This window comes from Balearica regulorum, chromosome 8 (genome assembly GCF_011004875.1).
Source record: "Balearica regulorum gibbericeps isolate bBalReg1 chromosome 8, bBalReg1.pri, whole genome shotgun sequence".
Taxonomy (NCBI): domain Eukaryota; kingdom Metazoa; phylum Chordata; class Aves; order Gruiformes; family Gruidae; genus Balearica; species Balearica regulorum.
This window is the reverse complement of record NC_046191.1, coordinates 23,630,326-23,650,179: the sequence shown is the minus strand read 5'-3', so window position 1 is coordinate 23,650,179 and position 19,854 is coordinate 23,630,326. Positions and strand designations below refer to the sequence as shown.

Sequence of the window (19,854 nt, the reverse complement as noted above, 5' to 3'; positions counted from 1 at the left end):
CATGGTGACAGTGGATGCCAATAGAAGGCCTGGAGGGAAAATGTTCTGAACACATTTCATTTTCTATCTCCTTATAAGAATTACATTTAATGATTTATGAGGTGCGTGGTGGAGAGCAGGTGTAACTGCTGGCCTTATACAGATCTTGGCGATGGGGTTCTTCCTGCACTGAGCTTGCTCTGCTTTGGTCTGAGGGTGGCCTGTGATGTGGTTTCTCAAAAGGTGTTGAAAAGCAGCTGCTTCATGAACATCTGGTCTAGGTGGCCAGACTAGTGCTGCTAAATTCACAACTGAAGCCAGAGACAAAGCAGAGGTGATGCTGATGGGCCTCAGCTCTTCCTGCAGATCTGTGAGCAGTGTTTCACCTAGACAGGAGGTGAAATCCTCAAGTGGAGAGCATCCTGTCTGTGCGAGGCTCAAGTCTGCACTTTCCAGATCAGAGAGTACAATGCCAAATGCTGTGTCTATGAATTTATGAATCTAGATTGGCTTTTTCCCTGAGATCCTAGTATATTTTTAGTCTGGGGGCAACTTAGATTCTCTTTCCTTTTCAATCTCCCAGTGTTGGGTTTCCCACAAATATTGTAGCTCTTGAGTGAATTTTTTGCTTTTTGCTTTGTTTCCCTTTGGATTCCAGTGGCTTTCACATACGCTTCTGTTTGGGACTGAGGCAAAATCTGTGTCTGGCTGGTAGCAAGAACAGAATTGTTAACTCTACTTAGTCTTGTTCTTGCTGGTCTACATTTTCTTTTCAGTAACCTCTGCTCCTACAGTGTGGGCTCCAGCCTTCATTTCTGTATTTAACCTTGTAAGTTTCTACACTGTGAAGCTGAAGAATTTGTTTTAAAAACTGACTATTTGAATCCCATTTCCTGTGAATTCTTTTTAGCTCTATTAGGTGAGCAAATCTCAACTTATAAATGTGATTGGTATTATATTTTAGCTTACTGGTTTTTGGTATATGTGCCAGCTTTGAGCTGGGCATGTATTTAGCAGGCTTGTTTTCCAGGAAGAATTTAATAGATTTATTATCCATAAAGTCAGTAAAACAAGCAAAAAGTAAATAATAAACTAAGTTATTTTAGTGCTTGAGGTCCAAATTTATTAATGTGTTTTTGTAAATACGTTAAATTCTCCTGTCATTAAAATAACTTCTGTTAAGCTTTAGAAAATAATTTATGGGATACCATGATCGTTAAAACCATTATTTCTATCTTTATTTATCATCCACCATATGTTATTAATTCTCATTAAACACCCCCCCCCCCAAAAAAAAAAACCAAACCAGAGTATAGAAAAAGTAACTTCTTTATGACCTTGGTGTTCATAACCCTTAACGAAGTGTCACAGTCACCTGTTCAGGCAATTTCACACCATCTGGGGGGCATCTGTTTGTCCTGCATGTCACTTGTGAGAACACATATTGGTTTGATTGCCATTCTAAAATGAGGAGGTGTGAAGTAATATTTTGTAAATAGTTATCTACATTATGCATATCAATATTACACGTTATACATATTAATGCTATATATAGTGGTAACTGTAACCAAAGCTACTGAGAAGTTTTCAATACTCTTGTAGTGTAGCACTTTGTTCACGTTCAATGTGATGTGGAGCTTTAGTGTGTTGAACTGGTTCCCTGCCTTTGCCAGTTGCTTTCTGGGTTGTTTCAGACCATTCCATTTACCTCTCTGGGTCACAGTTTCCTCATCTCTATTAAAAGATAAATGATACAGAATTTCTGTTCGAAGTATCTGAGCATTTATAGGTTGTAGAGAATAACAATCTAGCCTATCATCTCTTCCTTGAGGGTTTTTGAAGTATCTCAATTGTGATAAATGGAAGTGCTTTGACATTTTGAGTATCACAAGAATCTTGTAAGAATGATTTTTGCCTTGTGTTTTATTTACTTACAGTAAGAAAATACATCTTTTCATTCAATACGTTTACAGAATCTAGTCCAAGAGAGCACAAGCCTTTGAACAAGATGTCTTGGTGCTGTCAATTATAAACAACAATTATAGACAGCAGCCGCTAATTTTGCATCCACAATTATTTGCAGGTGCAAAGTGAACCATGTTCCCAGTAGATGTACAAGGATTGAAATGTTTTCATTTACGTGTTCAGGTAACACTGAAAACAGTCACTGAGAGGTGTGAAAGCATCAGTTAGATTGAGGCCTCTTAAAATCAAGGAACTTAAAATATGGCTTGCACAAACTGGCAGAGTAAGGGCCTGAATGAGCGTACATCTCATAATGTGGTTTTGCTAGTTTTGTGGAGGAGTGGTGTTGCACTTCTGAATGTAGAGAATGCATTCATCTTAAAACGACTGATACCCCAATCAGAAAATTTTCTTTAAAAAAAAAAAAAAAATCCATTAATGCTGTAGAGCTGATCAGAAATTGGAGAACTTGCAGAATTACTCCTTTTTTTTTTTTCCCTTGAGATTTGTGCTGAGCCTTACATTACAGGCAATATTGTCCTCCAGATGTATCCTGCTGCACTACATTAATTAACTTTGGATCTAGCATAGTAGCTGTGAACCACTTTTATGAACTACGTATGAACATTGTTGTTCTGTTCGGATCATGCAGGAATCTTTGTCTTTCATGGGTTGTCAATTGACTGTATGCGAAGTGGTTTGTGATATCACAAGTGGGTAAATAAACCCCTTTTAAATTTGTTAAACAGAAAATATTTGTTAAGATATTTTGCAGAGTGGTATGCAGCAAAATGGTTTGAAGGGATTTTATACTAATTTTCGTCAACTTTGTTTTGAAGGGATTAATGTAAAGATTTTTTTTTTAATTTTGTGTTTGCTTATGTTACCTTCAACAACATAGCTAAGATGATTTTGTTTTGGGCAATACATTGAAGAACTGGAAAATACTAAAATTTCTGTAGAATAAATGTGGGAACTAGGTTTTGATACAACTGAAAATGGGGGGGGGATGAAAGAAAGAAAATATCACTTGTGTTATGATTTGAGTTGTGATTTACCTCTGCGTTAAGGAAGAACAAAAATATGGAAGATGTGTAGACACAGCACTTAGGGACATGGTTTAAGTTGGACTTGATGATCTTAATGGTCTTTTCCAACCTAGATGATTCTATGATGCAATGTACAGGACAATGTTAACATTTCCCCTCCATTTTCTAATTAATATTGCACTCTAAAAGATAGAACTGCTATGGCATTGTCATAAGTGTCTGATTATAGATTGAGTAAAATTGGTGACTCCATTTTAAGGTCACCAAATGATTTTTGGAGTCACCAGTGGTCCCATAAATGGTATTTTGGAACACACATGACTAGAGAACTAAAGGCAACTAGACAGAACTTAAAAAACCCCCCACTGTGATCATTAGAGACTCAAACTTTGTTGGCCAATAATCTGAATTCTCAAAGCTTGTTGAATTTATAGATACAAACTTAACAGTTAAGCGTGCCTGTTAGATTCATAGTGATCATAGTATTTCCAGATCTAGGCGCCAGTGATGGTACTGGACTTTAGTTCTGCTCTATTAGATGTGACTTGTGAGCCTGCAATATTTCTTCTTGAGAATAAATTTAAGCTTAAACTCCTTTCTGAGTTCTGTCTTCAGGCTGCAGCTATAAGTTCCATCACTTGGATTAGGTTGGTAATTAATAAAACCTCATTTTTAATTATATTTAGAGTTTTCCAAAAGAATAGAATGTTACTTTTTTTCCTTAATAAATTAGTGTTTGAAGAATATTACACTTGAGATTTCTACCATATACCTTGCATAACTCTTGTAAATATTAAAGATTGCACTGATTTCATAGATTATCACGTAAGTTGCTTTGCGAATTACAGTATGATGTAGAAAGACTTTCATTTCCTCTTCCACTAAAATGGAGAAGAGTCTACTTCACTGTACTTTTGTTGTAACAAGTCAGGGACAACATCTGGGAGTTGTGAGCATGGAGTACTTGTGAAAATCAGGCAATTTCTATTTGGAATGCTAAGGCACCCAAGTTAGGGAGATTTTGGCTTCAGTTTTGGGGTGTGTGGGTATATATTTTTTTAACTTTTTAGACTCATACGTAGGACTTCTCAAGTCCCTTTCACCCCCATCGCTGTCTCTAATCTTCTTTACAATCTTCTCTTTGAAGAAGAGTACTCTGTCTTGAGCCTGTCTTGCAATCTTGAACTGTAAAGGCTGCCAGTGTATAGGATTGAACTGATGTCATTATTCTTGAGAGGTCTTGTTCGGATGCATAAATGCCAGAATTAACTTCGTAGTAATTTGTTTCTCGGATGTCGTAACGACCTGCACAGAATACTTCAGTGAAAATGATGCTATGTGAGAAACAGAAAATGCTCTTCCAAACCCAATCTCATTTTCTCAAAACAAGCAATAGCCCCAAACCCCACTCCTCACCCTCCTTTCCCAGAATACACTTATTACTTCCAGTTCTCAGTGGTTCATGTCTAGTACAAAAATTGTCTTTCCAGTGACAACAGTAAACTTGAACATGTGTACCGCACCTCCATTGAGCAGCATTGTGTAAGTAGCAGGTGTCTTAGCGACCGTCACTGGAACGTGCACACCAGTGTTTTGATGGGAGAATGCTGCCTGGGTACGTCCCAGGGTGAGATGCAGTTGTCGCTGCTGACAGATGCAGGACTAACCCAGCGCTGTTGTGCTTTCTGTAACTAGGCTGTCACGAAACTCGGGTTCAGTGCACTTCCATGGTGTGATCTTTCTCCCGGTCCTTCTCAGAAATGAGTATTTGCTGGCAATGCATGCAGGAATTCAACCCCGAAGCCTTTACAATCTGTTTAGTTCTACAGATTGCATAACATTAGTCTTCTCTGTGCTCTTTGAGGCTGTAAGGTTTCTTGAGCAGTCTTTCATCGTGTGTATGTTTGGGTCTGTATAGATAATGATGGCCAGAAAAACAATGAAGGGGAACATACACTTTTTACTGCAATTTTATCTGTTGCATATTGTGGCAAAAATGGTGTCTTGGTGAACATACTGTACTGCTGATGAACTTTCATTTCACTAAATGAAATGCACCATATGGTGCAAAATGCTGCTGTTCTGCTTGCTTGTTTTGCATGCACTTCTTACATCCTCCCCTTTCTGATACTGTATGATGATGGGAAAGGTATTAAATTGGTTAATGTAAAATTTCTGATTTATAATGCTAGATCTGCGTTGTGGTGGATAAATGTTTGCATCCATAAATAATTAAAGTTACAGTTTTTCTTAGGAATGAATGATTGACTACATCTTAATATTTACATCTGTAACTTTGCATTTGCAAGGACAAACATGAAGGCTGGGCTGGAGGTTGGCTGAAAATCTGGTCTTGAGTATTCTATGAAAAATATTACTCAAATTTCTCACAGGTGAATAAACTGCATGCATGGATGAATCTAGTTAATTCAATGGTTTAATGAACCTAGAATCCCAATGAGGCTATAACAAATCCCTCTGGCATCTTGGAGTTATGAGAAAGATGTATGAAATGATACGCAAGCAGAAGAGCTCTTTCAAAATTTGAGGAGTCTTTTGCACATTATTTTTTTGTTCTGTTCCCCACGTGAAATAACTTCTTACCTGTGGCTCAGTCATGATAAAGTATTAGATCAATTTTCATTTGAGGGCAATATCGGGGTCAATTTGCGTCTGACTAGATTTTTTTTCCATTGGATAGTTTGTTTTTGAAACAGTTATGCAGCACTAAGATGCCTTTCCCTTACTGTCCCTTTGAGAAAGATGGTTAGCTTGCAGTGGAAATTTCTGTGGCCCCTTTGTTAGGGAGCAGCACCATGTCATAAATTGCCCTCTTTTCAGATGTTAAACACATGTGGATGCTGGATCAGAACCAATTCTCTAGTTAGAAACACCAGAATTGCAAGCTGACTAGGACTGACTGATTTAGCAAAGCAACTGGAACTGATAAAACTGCATAAATTTAATTATGAATGCTAGGTTTAAGGTCATTGTACTCTGAACTATAACCTGGACAGCTAAGCAACGGGAAGCCTGGTCAGTTCTTGGAGGCTAAACCTTCCAGGAAAGAAATATCATATAGGAAACAATAATCCTGCAGTAAGTTCCTTTTGCTGCGTTTTGATACAGAACCAAAACCCGAGGTTAGTGATCGTGTTGCTCTTGTTATTTTTTTCAGTATTGTGTGTGTTTGCTATTTTACAGGAATTCACAGGGACAGGATACCCACTTCAAGAAACCTAGAATAGGCTGGAAGGGGTATAAATTTTCAGGTGAAAAATAAAGCAGATTCTGCAACTACACGTTATCATGGGAAGTTTCTACCATATCTTCAGGAAAAGGATTCTGTTGTTCTTTACAGCTTCTGAAATGGGGAATAGGCTCTGCCTTCATTTTCCACTGAATTAAAAAAGCAGGTAAAGCGATGCTAAGAGATGTAAATCTCCTCCTCTCTCAAATATGCACACATAATTTTACAGATACACTTGGAAGACAGTAGCAGAAACTTATTTTTGAAATTTTCAATTAGTGAAGTTCTGTGAAGTTTAGAAGAAAAAATAATGAAGCTGAAGAAAAGGATGATTGATAAGAAAACTTTCCACTGGGTGTACTCCTGTACAAAATTGCGATTTTATTAATAGGTGAGGGAGGATAAATTGCATGAAATGGTAGCTAAATATGTGGAAAGCCATATACTCTGCACTGGTTTAGAAGATCATAAGTATATGAAATTGGGATGCAGCTGAATTGATTGCGATCTGATATTCATTATACTTCAGCACTGCTGGCAGAATCCCTTCTAACCAAACGTGCATAACATGCTTTCTTAGCACTTTCACAAAGCCTTGAGTTTATAATGACAATTAACGTGCATCCTTTCCAATAATTACACAATCTGAATTTGGTCTGTGCTAATAAGCTTTGAGAAAACTGAAATTCCACATTTTAATATCAGAAATCCACTTAATTATAGGTAATCTCCGGCTCTGCATGTCACCTGTATTAGCATTCACATTCCTCATTGAGTCTGCAATATAATTTTCTGTTTATTGTTGTGAATGTCTTTCTAACATGTACGTGCAATCTCATGTAGTCCACGGCTGGCAACCAGCCAAGCTCTTAATTTATTGTTGCCTTATCTTATTTAGCCCACCAAAAGAGAGTGGCAGTGTGAATAGCAAACGTTCTACGTCAAGGGCCAAGGCGACAGCCTGAATGAGCACTAGCTTGTTGTCTTCATCATCATCTGCACAGGATTTTTTTAGAAATGAAGACCTGATTTGCCTACCCGTTTCTGGAGGCTGGGTACTGGCCTGCAAAACTTGTTCCCTCAGAGGAAAGAGCTTAGCCAAGAAGGCAGTGCCCTAAATTCTGCTCTGTTCACCACTTAGAAGAGGCATTCAGGTAGAATTTATTTCTCTCAGGAATTTTTCTTTTGCTGATTAATTGTTTTCCATACGAGGCTATTATGTTGGTAAAATATTTACAGCCATTATGATGAAAATTGCCAGGAAATGAATTCACACTGTCTTGCTACCTTTTGATCCCTCCCCCCGGACTTTGAAACACTGCTATGGTTTTGGCTTGCCTCTCTATTCTTGCTATCCTTTTCTGTCACACTCAGTAATTGGCCTAATAAAAGGCAGAAAGAAGAATTTATTACACCTTGGGCAATACTTGAAACAAACTTTATTTGCTGGAGCAGCACTTTTTATCTACTCGCTGCTGTATATTTTGACATTCCTTCTAAATATTAAATTTGACTTTATTAAAAGTTAAATCTTGGCTTTTTTGTGATTGCTGCTGTTTTTGCAGTTTCTTAGGCAGACTAGTACATATATAAACATATCATTTTAATGAAGCTTTTGGAGAAACAATATAAGCTGTGGCTATATCTACTTCATTACTGCCAGAATCCACAAAAATGGTATGAATTAAAGACTAGCTTCTGTAATACCTTGTAAATTAGTCTTGGAATAATTTCTGTGATGAACCGAGAGAACAAAGATGAGAACTGTTCAAGTTTTTATACCTCTTCCAAGCTTGCGATTTGATGAAATCTTCCTCAAGCAAATGATGCCCTTTACATTTAAAATTGTTTGCAAAAATAATGTCAGTAGTAAAAATAAAACCCGGTTAGATTGTTCTGATGTAATTTCCACTGTTGAATCTGGTTTTCTTCCACATACTAGGTGGTAAAATGACCAAATTTTTTGTTTGTTTGGTTGGTTGGTTTTTGTTTTCTAAGAAGGCCTTAAGAAATACCACTCTCTCATCCTGGAACTGTTTATGCAGGAATTTTTATTCTTTGAAATCTTCCAGTGTTAAAGCAACAAGAAAACATTTAGAATGTCCTTTGGTGGAATCTTATTACACTTGTTATATATGTAAACTGATATTCTTTGATGCCAGCACGTTGCCCATACAGAGAAATCTCTGCACAATTAAATGAAAGGAAAAAGAAAAGGACTAAATAAAAAGTAATATTTTTCTCTTATCTGATTAGAATTAAATACATTAACAAATTGTCTGGTAACACAAATAGGCAATAATACAAAAAATCTACATTGTACATTATTTCAAGAAAAATAACTTCATTTGAATACAAAAGGATAAATACACTTTTTGTCCTATAGCCACTCTTGTACAGTAGGTGAACACAGCATCTCACTGATGCAGTGCTGCTAAGGTATACAAGGATATGACTGGCTTGAGTTTTATCGAGGGGGCTGTTACACATGTGCATCACTAACATCAGACAAAGAAATCTTTCAACCAACAAGGGTTACAGAGCAACGTTCACTAAAGCACAGGTTGGAAAGGAGTTGGGGACTGAAGCAGGCCAATATGGCAGCTTTTACAGATTTCCTTATACCCACAATGCACTGACAGCAAAGAATGCCTTTATTTGGTCGGTCCACACACCGGGCGGAGGTACAGTAGCGCACCATATAGGAGTAGCAAATGTTTTTTTTTAATTCTCTCCCCATCCTGGGGGCTGCCAAAGCCGTCTCAGTCCTGTGTCAGCTCTGCAGCTAGCACTGGTTTGACACAACAGGCAGCTGCCGACTTGTCTCGAGTCAGAGGTGAACAGTCTTGACTCAGAGCCCTGTCCGTAACCGATTGATATGGCTTAGTTCAGTTAGGCCTTCTTAGTTTGTATGTGGTTATTTTTTCTTTTTTTCCTTTTTAAATTTCAGTAGCAAACGCTCAGATCTTGTTTTGTTTTCATGTGGCACGCTCACTTGAAGCAGTCTGAATGTGATGCCATCAGCCGTACGGAGTCTAGCGTATGCAGAGTCCGGCTGCTCCTAGCAGAGCAGTCAGCAGTAACAGAGGTGCCTGTGATGTTGCCCCCTGGCCGGAGTTTTGGCTGCAGCCTGCCGGATCCCTTTCACACTTCAACTTCTCGCACAAAATGCCAGTGTAAGCCGGAGGGCACTGGCACCGCACGTTGTTGATGCACGTTCCTCCGTTCTGGCAGTGCAGTAGTTCATTGTCACATACGTTTGCTGCAAGATAGCAGGGGAGGGAGGGAAAGAAAAGCAGAATGAATAGAAGTTCACCTACAGGAGAAACTCCACACTAAAACCAGAATTAAAACACTACCTCCCCCCTTTTCCTGAGACAGGTAAACAGGGGATGTGGTTTTTTAAAAGCTCCAACTTTGAGTTTTTTATTTTATTTGATATTTTCTCTTTTTTTTTTTTTTTTTGGCTGCACTCTTCGAGAACCATATAATTTGCTTCAGACCACCGACTATGATAATATTAATTAACAAATTAATATGGGTAATAATGAAGTAATATGACTGTTAATACCTGCCTTGTGCCAGTGTCTGCGTTTTTATAGTTACTACTGAACTGGAACTGTAGGTGGGCGTGTTATTATTTGAAAGGGGCAATGTAACTACAGCTTTTGGAAAGCATGAACAGTGGTTAAAAATGCAACATGCCTTTGCTGAAGTAAAAAGGTCTGTATGAGAAGGCAGGGTTTTATAGTCAAGAACTGCATGTATTAATGATCAGAAAAAAATATGCAAAAAAGATAAGGCAAGCACAGGCAGGAAATTCAGCATGCTATTTGATGGGGATTATATGGTTTATACATATGGAAATAAAAGATAATGTTGTTATTTCCATTACAGATCAAGTATTTCTTCTTAATTAGTTTTGCTGCTTTGGTACAGGGTAACTGGCATCTTAAAACCATCTTAGATATTATAGCCCGATATAAAAACTTCAGAAGTCAGATTTGACAAAAGAATTAAAAGAAAACAGCACAGGCAAAAGTTTTAGAGCTGCATAATATCGTATTTGAAAAATTGTCAACTTTACTTTGTATTACTTAACACCAATTGAAATATTTCACTGGGTAAATATGTAGAGATATGAGGAACATACTACTTAAATCTGTCAATCTGTGTTTTATTCCAGATGATATCACTAGTAGAATATATGCTAGATTACAACTCTGTCTTCCATAGAGTGGTAATTTTAGTAAACATGTTGCACCTACTATCTAGGCAGAACATAACAGTAAACGTTTTCCCTCAGAGAATTACGGAAAAGATTATTTGGCCTAGAAGCAGACTCAACATTAGATGCTGTTTATGCATACCTTACCCTGGAAATACCATAAATAATTCAGGATAGGGAAAATATTGTTAATTTTACTTTAAACATTGCTATTTATTGCTAAAAACGTATATACAATGTTATAAATGTTAATTTACTTAGTTTTAAAAGCAACCCAAATGCTATGAGAACTAAAATTGAAACAGTCTACGTTCTTAAGTGATGCAATTCTACAGAAATCTGTACAATTTTGTGCACCAGCAACCTTACTGGTAATCTGATCTGTCCTGGCTTGCTTTCAGAAAAATCGTTTTCTCACTCTGTGACAACTGCTTTCTATGTTCTGCATCCAAGTGGGCCAAATAATAATGCAGTGTGTTAGAAACTCATAGATGCAATTCAGAGAGAGCAGTTAAATAATTTTTTTCAGTGATTCCTTTAGCAATCAAAGTTTTTTACAAAGAGCTATGTATTTAACGTTTTTGTCCAGTTTCTGAATTGTAATGTCAAAATTTGAATATTAAGTTACAACAAACAACACACATTACTGATGACAGCCATATGTCTGAATTTTAATGTTCTATATATACATTACAAAAAAATAGCGTTTATATTATGTACAAGGAACAGTAAACCACCGCCAAATAAATATGATGAGATTAACAACCCAGAAAAATGTAATGGTAACAGGCCGAAAAAATGAACTGTATTTTAAAGGTCAATCTCTTATAACTGAGGCTATGTATCTTTAAAGCTGACTTTTTATATTGTATATATTTAGCCATATCAATATGCAAAATCAAAATACTTTATCTGATGGGACAGCTACTGAATCTGCTTGTTCTAGACTACTCATTGCTGGGATGCTTCCTACAGTTCAGGTAATGCGAATGGTGAAATATCTGTCCCATCAATACTGACCATTGTTTGCCTTGAATAACTGAGTGGAAATCAATAGTTAATTAAATACTACTTCTTAAGCAGCAGATGAGGTATTTTGCTTCGTGTTTAGCCCTGAATATATTATCCAAATTTTTCCAAGTATTCAGTAAACCAAATTTATTTTCCAATAGCTTTCCTATTTTTAAACTTACTTTGATACCTGTAGCCTGTTGTTTTGAGAGGCCATCAGCCCAGCTTCTGATCTGTAGCTACAGATTGCTGGTCACGCGTGGCTGAAGTTGCATTTGCTACATGCTGGCTGTTCTGCCTGACACACTCATGCAGGCTCCTATCAAATGCCTCTCATCATTCCTGTCTATAAAATTTTGGATAGAATGTTATAGATGCTGATTTTTAAATCAGACCATTTATTTCTCATTAGAAAGTTTTTAAAATATAGTTAAAGAAGGGATGGATCAAAAGGTTCTCCTTCGTTATTCCTGCATGCTTCTAAAAGTTTGCCCACATTGAAGTCGGCATTAAAGTAATTTACGCATTACAGTAAAAACAAGTGGGTTTTAATGGTCTTGGCAAACTACCGTGTAGCTGAAAATTCTTGAATTGTTAAGCTTGTATTGTCACAGCTTTCTTTTCCTTAGTTTCATCCTTGTATCTCTTTCTCTTGCACACACACATGTACACACATATATGTATCATGTAGATAGCAACTGCGGTGATTTGGAAATTAAATGAAACAATTCTGAAAATGTTATGAAATCTCATTATTCTTTGCCAATTTTGTTTAAATTTTATTCTGACCAACCCTAATACCATTTCTACCTTCCTGAAAGCATGGTCAGGATTAGTTTTAAAACTTAATATTAACTAATTATGTTTATTCAGTTTAGGAATTGGATTAGCTATAGCTAATGAGTGTAGCACATCAGCAATATAAAGAACAGTACTTTCATTGGAGCACTTTCACTGGAATTCAAACCAAAATTTACGCCTTAAATAAAAGTAGTCGACATGCTGCCAAGATCAAAGCAAGGCAGGTATGTGAATTGTTGTTACGAAAATTAACAAGGTTTTTGATGTTAATGCAGTGTTTTGCCAGGATACGTGTTATAACACATTGCATTTCAGAAGTGGCTCTGGGCTTTCCTCGGAGAAGGCAGTGGCCTGGGAGGTGCTGAGCAGGGCAGGAAGGGCCAGGACCTTGCAGACCCCTTGCTCTGCACTGAAGCCCAAGGAGAGCTGCTGCAGCTGGTGGTGGTGCAGCCCCAGCATGTGCCTGGCCCCGGCATTTTTGTTTCCCCAAGCAGCAGGAGCAGCGAGCCTGGCGATACAGGGCTTTCCTGCCCGTCGTACCTCTCCTACCTTCTCCTACCTACCATGGCCTTGCCCCTTCTTTCTCTCCAAGCAGTGAAATGTTGCCTCCACTGCGGAGAGGTGTTGAACCAGCTCTGCCTTATCTTCATCGTTAAAAGTAACAGTAATGAAAAATTAGTTTGAATTAATCTGAAAGGCATCAGGTGTCAAGTTCTGATTAAAGAATGAAACACAGAGAAGTGATGCAAGCAAAAGAACTAATTCTGAAGTAATTACACATGACTATTAAGACTTGTGTGGCTGAACTGGCTGTGGGCTTGCTGGCAGATCTTCATTAATTAGAAGACAGGACATCAAATTGATCATTTAAGAAACAAAACAGATATTTGATTTGCTCTGGAGAGCTGCACAGGCCTTTTTGGGGATATTTCTGAGCACAGTCTCTGGATCTGTGCTACTGCGGGAAGTGAAATATTTAAAGGAAAATATTTAATGTTATTTTCATAATTCATCAATTTACAATCTAAGCTATGGTCCAGTTATGGGATCCTTCAAACACTATACAAAGGAAGCAGAAAAAAGCCACACATAGAAGTAGTTAGCTATTTGAAGCTTTTCTGTCCTTGGGGCAAATCCTCTCCCCCCTCCAAACCAACAAAAACTCCCTGCAATTAGTAAGAGAGATTATTATTTTTGAATTAAAATGTAAACGTCTTTTCCAAAGTAATCATTAATAAAATATTGAGGCCTCTTTTTTAGGATAAGACCTCTGTGAATGATGATGAAAGATGCCTTGCCACAAGTCACAGATTATTCTTGATTTGTAATTCCAATGTTATTACATTTGGAAATGGAATAAAAAAGGAAAACAAGGGGAAACTATCCAGTCTTTCAACCAGCTCAAGGGGTAAGTGATGTGTTAGTGTTTCATAGAATTTACACTGGGTATTTAATGAAATGTATTGAGAGTAGCACAGTTGTTTGATAAATGTCTACTTTCCTCTTAAATGTTCAAATCTGAATAATACATGAAAATTTCTGAGTCTGTCCAAAACTCAACTTTAATACCTTTGCAGTTTCTTGAAAGAGACAGACAACTGTGGCTGATTTTAGTTCTGAAGCAGCAATATAGACACAGTAACACAAACGCAAGTCCTTTTCGATGTGGAGGGCCACCTCAGGGAGCACATTGTGCTGCTGTTGGCTTATGTTCTTCCTGGTCTGGGCAGCTCCAGAGCACGTGCACAGGGCTTTCGGTCTGCCTACTGCTGAGGCAGAAAAATAATACGCTATTGGACTTAAGCACAATTTCTTTTACACTCCTGTCTTTCCTGAAGGCCATCCAAGAGGGGAGAAAATACATTTTGTACCTTTTTGCTACTTTAGTTTTTGTACAGCTTGCCTACAATTAGTATCTCATTCAGATGTGTGAGCCACATGCATATGAGAGAGGACAGGCTATTGAATTAAAAAAAAAAAGTGGTGCTGGGGAGAAATTAATGTATTCCAAAGGACACCATTTTTGATCTGGGATGGGTGGTGTTCACTTTCTGCATCAAAATCTGGATCTATTATGAAATTTTCATTGTGGGAACAGCATAAAGACTATTAATGATAAAGTCACAGAAAGAAAACTTTTTATTAAAGGTCCTTGCTTCCTTTCTTGAATTCTGAAGTCTTTCATTTCATGTAATGGTCTGTATGATCCCTCCCATCACTACTTTTCTTCAGTGTGCTCTTTTTGTGGTATCATTTGTTAGAGAATTCTCTCCCCCTCTCTCTTTTTAAAACCATCTCTTCACTTTTCTCCTTTTTGTCTCCCAGATCATGGGTATTATAGTCCCCGGACAGGTTGGTGAGTTGACAGCTCTGAATATATTACACAACATTTTGGTCTGTTCTAAAGCACTGATGCAAGCTTTGACCCCGCTTCTGCTGCAGTGAATTTTCCATACTGTTCGTCAGTAGTTTGTGTGAATGGCACTACTGAAATCATGAGAATTTTTTGACCTTGGATTCTACCCATTGTTCGTAACTTTGAAAGCATGCAGGTCTAGTGGCTGAAGAAATTATTCTTGGCTGTTTTTTCTCTAGTGCATCTGTTTCCTTGGTACTTCTTATCTAGTAAAGAATGTTATCTGAATTCATTTATGAGGAAGATTTCAGCACACATGCTAACGGAATATTCTGTCTTGGCATAATAAGTGAGTAAAAAACCAAGCACAGCGAAAGCAACACTTTCAGTAATGATGTTCATAGGTAGCTTCAATATATGCAGTGGTGGTCTATATATAGAGAGCTGTGAACAGCACACTGAAACGCCATGAAAAAATGAGGAGGTTTCATCTTGCTACATAAGTAAGTTCAGTAAATTGAGGCCAAGCACAAGCGATTTCTTGTCAAATACAGAATTAGTTCCTATGAATACTATAAAGATTCTGTAACTAACAGAAAGAGAACTAACATTCTCTGAAAATGTGATAATTTGATCAATAAATGGTAAAAACGATCACAGAATATAAAAGAAATTGCAACAAATGAGGAAGCTTGTGTGTATGTCGAATAAGAATACAAACATCTACACATACATATAGCAAATGTGCACAAGAAAACCTCTGCAGGCATGAAGGCATTAGTAATATTTTTTTCCCACCATTTATCAAATAGACATTAATGGAATTGGGGAATGCAGAACAGTCTAATTCAGATGCAAAGGTTTAAAATTGCATCAGAACATAAGTGACCACAATCAAAATATTTTCAAATTACCAGAGTTAGCAACAACAAATTATTTCCATTATTTGGAAACAATCCTAAAAATACAATATATGCTTGTTATGTGTTCAGGATCTCTATGTGGAGCTCCACTAACTCATGAGATTTCACCCATATAAAGTAAATATTAGGAATGAAGATATAAGGGCCTGGGGAAAACCTGTAAGTAGTCAGGCTTCTTCTGAGCCATTACAACTATTGCTGTTACAATTAGTGTTGCACAGCACATGACAAGACCTCAATTTTTTTATAACTTAAGTATCTTATTCATTTAAATAACTGGTGGCTAGTAACTGACTTGGAGGTTTTGTCATTAGATTTCTCCCCTTTAGATTTCTGTTTCCCAATTAGATCTACTGTTAATTATTAGAATTTATTTTATTGTTACCAGTCACAGTTTCTGCCAAATAGTTTTAAAATGTTTTGCTACCACAAATACATGTGTCAGTGTTGATCAGACTTCTTCAGTGGTTTTAAACCTCGGACATACCTGATATGAAAAACTGCTATTGCTCTTTTAAACGAGATACTCATAAGGATTTGGTTTTTTGATGTGACACTAATTCAACATTTGCTGTAGTGGGATCAGTAAAACTATCTTAGGATTCTGTCAAATTAAGACAAGGTAGATGCTTTGATAGCGTAAAAAGAAAACTGGTTTGTACTTATCTACCAAGGCACATTCTGAAGTTCAGACAAAATAAATCAGTGCAGACAAGTACAAGCCTAAAGCATATCATACCATGTCAAAATTATGGTCATAAAGTGACAAACATTAATACAAAGATCTCCAGTGCAAAGTTGAAACAATGTTGTGATTAATTATATTGCCAACAATACAAGGAAATAAACATTGACCAAGTGAGAGCAGTTTCTAAAGGCAGACATCTCCATCTTGACTTGTCTTAGAAATGCCCGTTAGAGGCACAACTGAAATGGCACTTTTTTTTATCAAACCAGTTTTATTAAGTTATCAGGGATTAAATGAATAGGTGGGTAATGGAGGTACTGCGTTTGCTGAAAACTTCTGGTATAACTTTTAGATTGTTTGCCTACATGTAATTTCTGTTCTTTCTGCACAATTCTCACTTCAAAGCTAAGCAAGCTCTAATCAAATTGTAAGAAAAATCTTCAGAGTTTCTACAAGAAGATGCAGCTACTATTCAGAGTTCTCCCCAGCACACAGCCACAGAATGGACAGTGATTCCTCTCTCCTGTAAATAGGTACCAATTTATCCTAGCATCCACATGGGGAAGCTTAGTTGATTACATTTCACTCCTGAAAGTGCAAAATCCTCTACAGAACAAATTTTATTTTAACCACGGTATGAGGATAGCAGAGGTAGAAAGTTACTCTATTTCACAGGTTGTGTCTGTGCTTTCTCATTTTCCATCTTTATTCTTAATCTAAAATTCTTGGATTTAATTAATAAGAGATAATGAGAAAAAATACATCAAATTTGTCAAAAGGACAACGGGGAGAACTGAATTTGGAATTGATACTCTTGCATGATAGAGAAGCCATAGCAGCTTTGGCAGAAACAATATAAGATTGCTTGTTAAAATGGCTGAAAACAAATCCAGATTTAGTTATCTAAGAATTATGGTTGAGATAATACCTTCCAATCTTCCTCACTTTCAGGAAATGACTGATTAACTTTTCCAATTTTGATGGTTCCAGTTTTATACTTCTCCAAAAGAGGATGATTCCCAAAGTGGGAGAAGAAAAATCCCATTCTTTTTATTGCTTTGCTTATGGAGGAGCACCACTAAATTGGTATGACCCTCATCATATTTTAGGATAATCTCAGGAGACCAATAAGCTACATTATAGCTTTAGTTGCTCAAAAGGGACTACATACCCCTATCATTCATATTCCACTTACAAAGTTGTAAGCTGCAGTGCTATTACTTCTATCTTCCTGGAGATAAATGAATGTTCTTACATGATCTGTCTTCTCTTTCCTTAACTAGGAAGAGAAGCAATTGAAAGTACGGGGTTTTTTTTGTCTAGTGCCAACAGCAAGGTCAGGGCTTCGATGTAACCACTATCAATAAAAACTGGCTAAGCACAAAAACTCCTCGGATACAGAAGATGAAGTGGTCATCAAAAGGCCCTGTGAATGGTTGGAGGGTGGGATTTGGTGCCCTAAATACAAGCAGCTACTGCCATTAGAGCTGCCAGAGGGCATTTCAGATGTTTACACGGAGCTGGCAGGTATGTCGTGAGACCTACAGGAGATTTAGGCTTGTTGAGTGGTGGCAGAAGGCCTGCCAGGGGATGTCCGCCTGTCTCGGGCGGCTGGTGGGGCCCCGGGTGTGCTGGCAGGCTCCGACTGCCGCGGGCAGCCCGCAGCCCCTCCACTCTGCGTGTTGCTTCCCTGCCTGCATCTGACGTCTGTCCCGATCCCCTGGAAACCCCCAAGCTGTGAGGGAGAAGGGTGAAAAGCCTCATCTGAGGCCGCCACTCAAGCATGCTCTGCCCGCCAGCCTGGGAGTGCCGTTGAACTCAGGCCCTGTAGTCCTTGCCCGAAGGACCTGGTGAGCTTGGCCCGTCCTGGCCTTGCACGTTTGTCCTCCTGGTGTGACCCCAGGCCTGTCTTGCCACTTTGGCAGGCTGGAGGCTGTGGCTGACCCCGCCACTGCCACCAGAGCTGCTCAGCACGCCTGGCTCGGCTGCTGCCGGAGGGACCCCGTGCTGGTGGGGGAGCTCCCTGCCCTGCTGCCCCCCTGTCCCCTCGCCAGTCCCCTCCTGCCCTTGGCTGCTGTTGCTCCTGAGCAGCGGCACTGCACATCTATGGTCGGGCAGTTCAGTCCTACCCAAAAAGCTAGCCGAGGGCTTTGCCTGAACAGCAGCGTTTTCAGCTTCATGCATGACAACAGTATTTCCTTGAAAGTTCCCAAGAACTATTAAACAGAGCTGCAACATGTATTGCTTTTACAGAGCACAAAAAGGCAGAAGAAAGCCTGGAGAGCAAACCAAAGCAGGAGCATGCAAAGGTCAGCAACTCAAATAAATGATTATGAATTATATAAAAGGCTGAATGTTCCTGCATCCTTAGCTGCTAGGGTGTTTGACTTGCAATAATGTTTTGGACGCAAAAGAATGCAAATAATTTCTCTTTGTTTACAAAGACAAACATTTTTCTTCCTGCTGCTCTTCTCAACAAATGCTGCTTTGAAGATTTTCAAAACCAATGAAATAGTCCCACACACTTATTACTTTATTTGGTAGCAAAATCAGAGAAGATAATCACAACTGAAAATACTTCCTAAAGATTTAGGGGACGAGAATTATTCTAATAAATATTTTCCTAAAATTTTTTAGGGAAGGGGGGAGAGAGACAGAGCGAGAGAATGTGTTGGTGGCTTCTAATAATAATGACATTAATTCCACAGTAGTACTAATCTGAGGACAAATATTGGATGTATTGGTGTTCCTCAAAACACCTGCATGGCCTTGGATCCTGAAGTTCTTCATAGACAAAACAAAATGATTTCAGAGCGTGACTGAGTGAGAACTTTGAGATTACATTGTAATCTGATGTTATTTAATGACAATATTTTAAAAAATTATTCTTTGCTAATTTTTTGCTTCCCAAATATAGGAGATATTTGTGCACGTGTGTGTAAACTCTGGCAATTTGAGCAAAAGTGTTCATGATGTGTTTGATAAAGAAGAGGAGACAAGTTATTTAAAGTATTTATTGCCCAAAGCAGCATAGTTGTTGTAGCTTAATAACATATGTCTTGGGTTTGGTGTTAAGGAAGAGCTAGTTTTTAAATAATCAGTTTAATATCACTCAGGTGTAGTAAGGTTGGTTCTGCAAATTTTATTTTACAATACTTGCTGTGTATAGCAAATATCGTGTAGGAAAATTCTTTGAATTCAAAGTAGTAATTTTGTATTACAATGGCTAGGTTTTTAAATCAGACTTAGTTGTATTTATTTTTTACACAGAAGACATTATATTAATATTAAGATAATTTTTGAACACTGGTATTCTAAAATTATTTGTGATCTAAAATAATTTGTTGCAAACTTTCTTCTCACTACTTTGGCTTAAAGTCAATTCCATGAGGCATTTAGTAACAAAATCTACTGGAAATACATGTTATGATCAACTTCTAAACTACATAAGATAGCATTTGTAATGGAAACATCAGCAATCTTTAATTACATTACCATAAATATCAAAGATATTAAAATGAACAGGTATGTAACTTTAAAAAAGGGAGTCACACTTGTGTGTGACTTATAATCAACTATGTTGCAGTGACCACAAGTAAAGGTA

General features: G+C 37.7%; 1 protein-coding gene across 6 annotated transcripts in view; it reads right to left on the bottom strand.

The window, feature by feature from the left end:
- Positions 1-8,237: 8,237 nt before the first annotated feature.
- NTNG1 (netrin G1) overlaps positions 8,238-19,854 on the bottom strand; it is a 159,804-nt gene continuing 148,187 nt past the window's right edge. For all 6 annotated transcript variants that reach the window (XM_075760087.1, XM_075760085.1, XM_075760081.1 and 3 more), the window contains one exon: positions 8,238-9,505. In XM_075760087.1, coding sequence (XP_075616202.1) covers positions 9,279-9,505 — 227 coding nt within the window. In that variant the 3' untranslated portion in view covers positions 8,238-9,278. The remainder of the gene's footprint in view (positions 9,506-19,854) is intronic.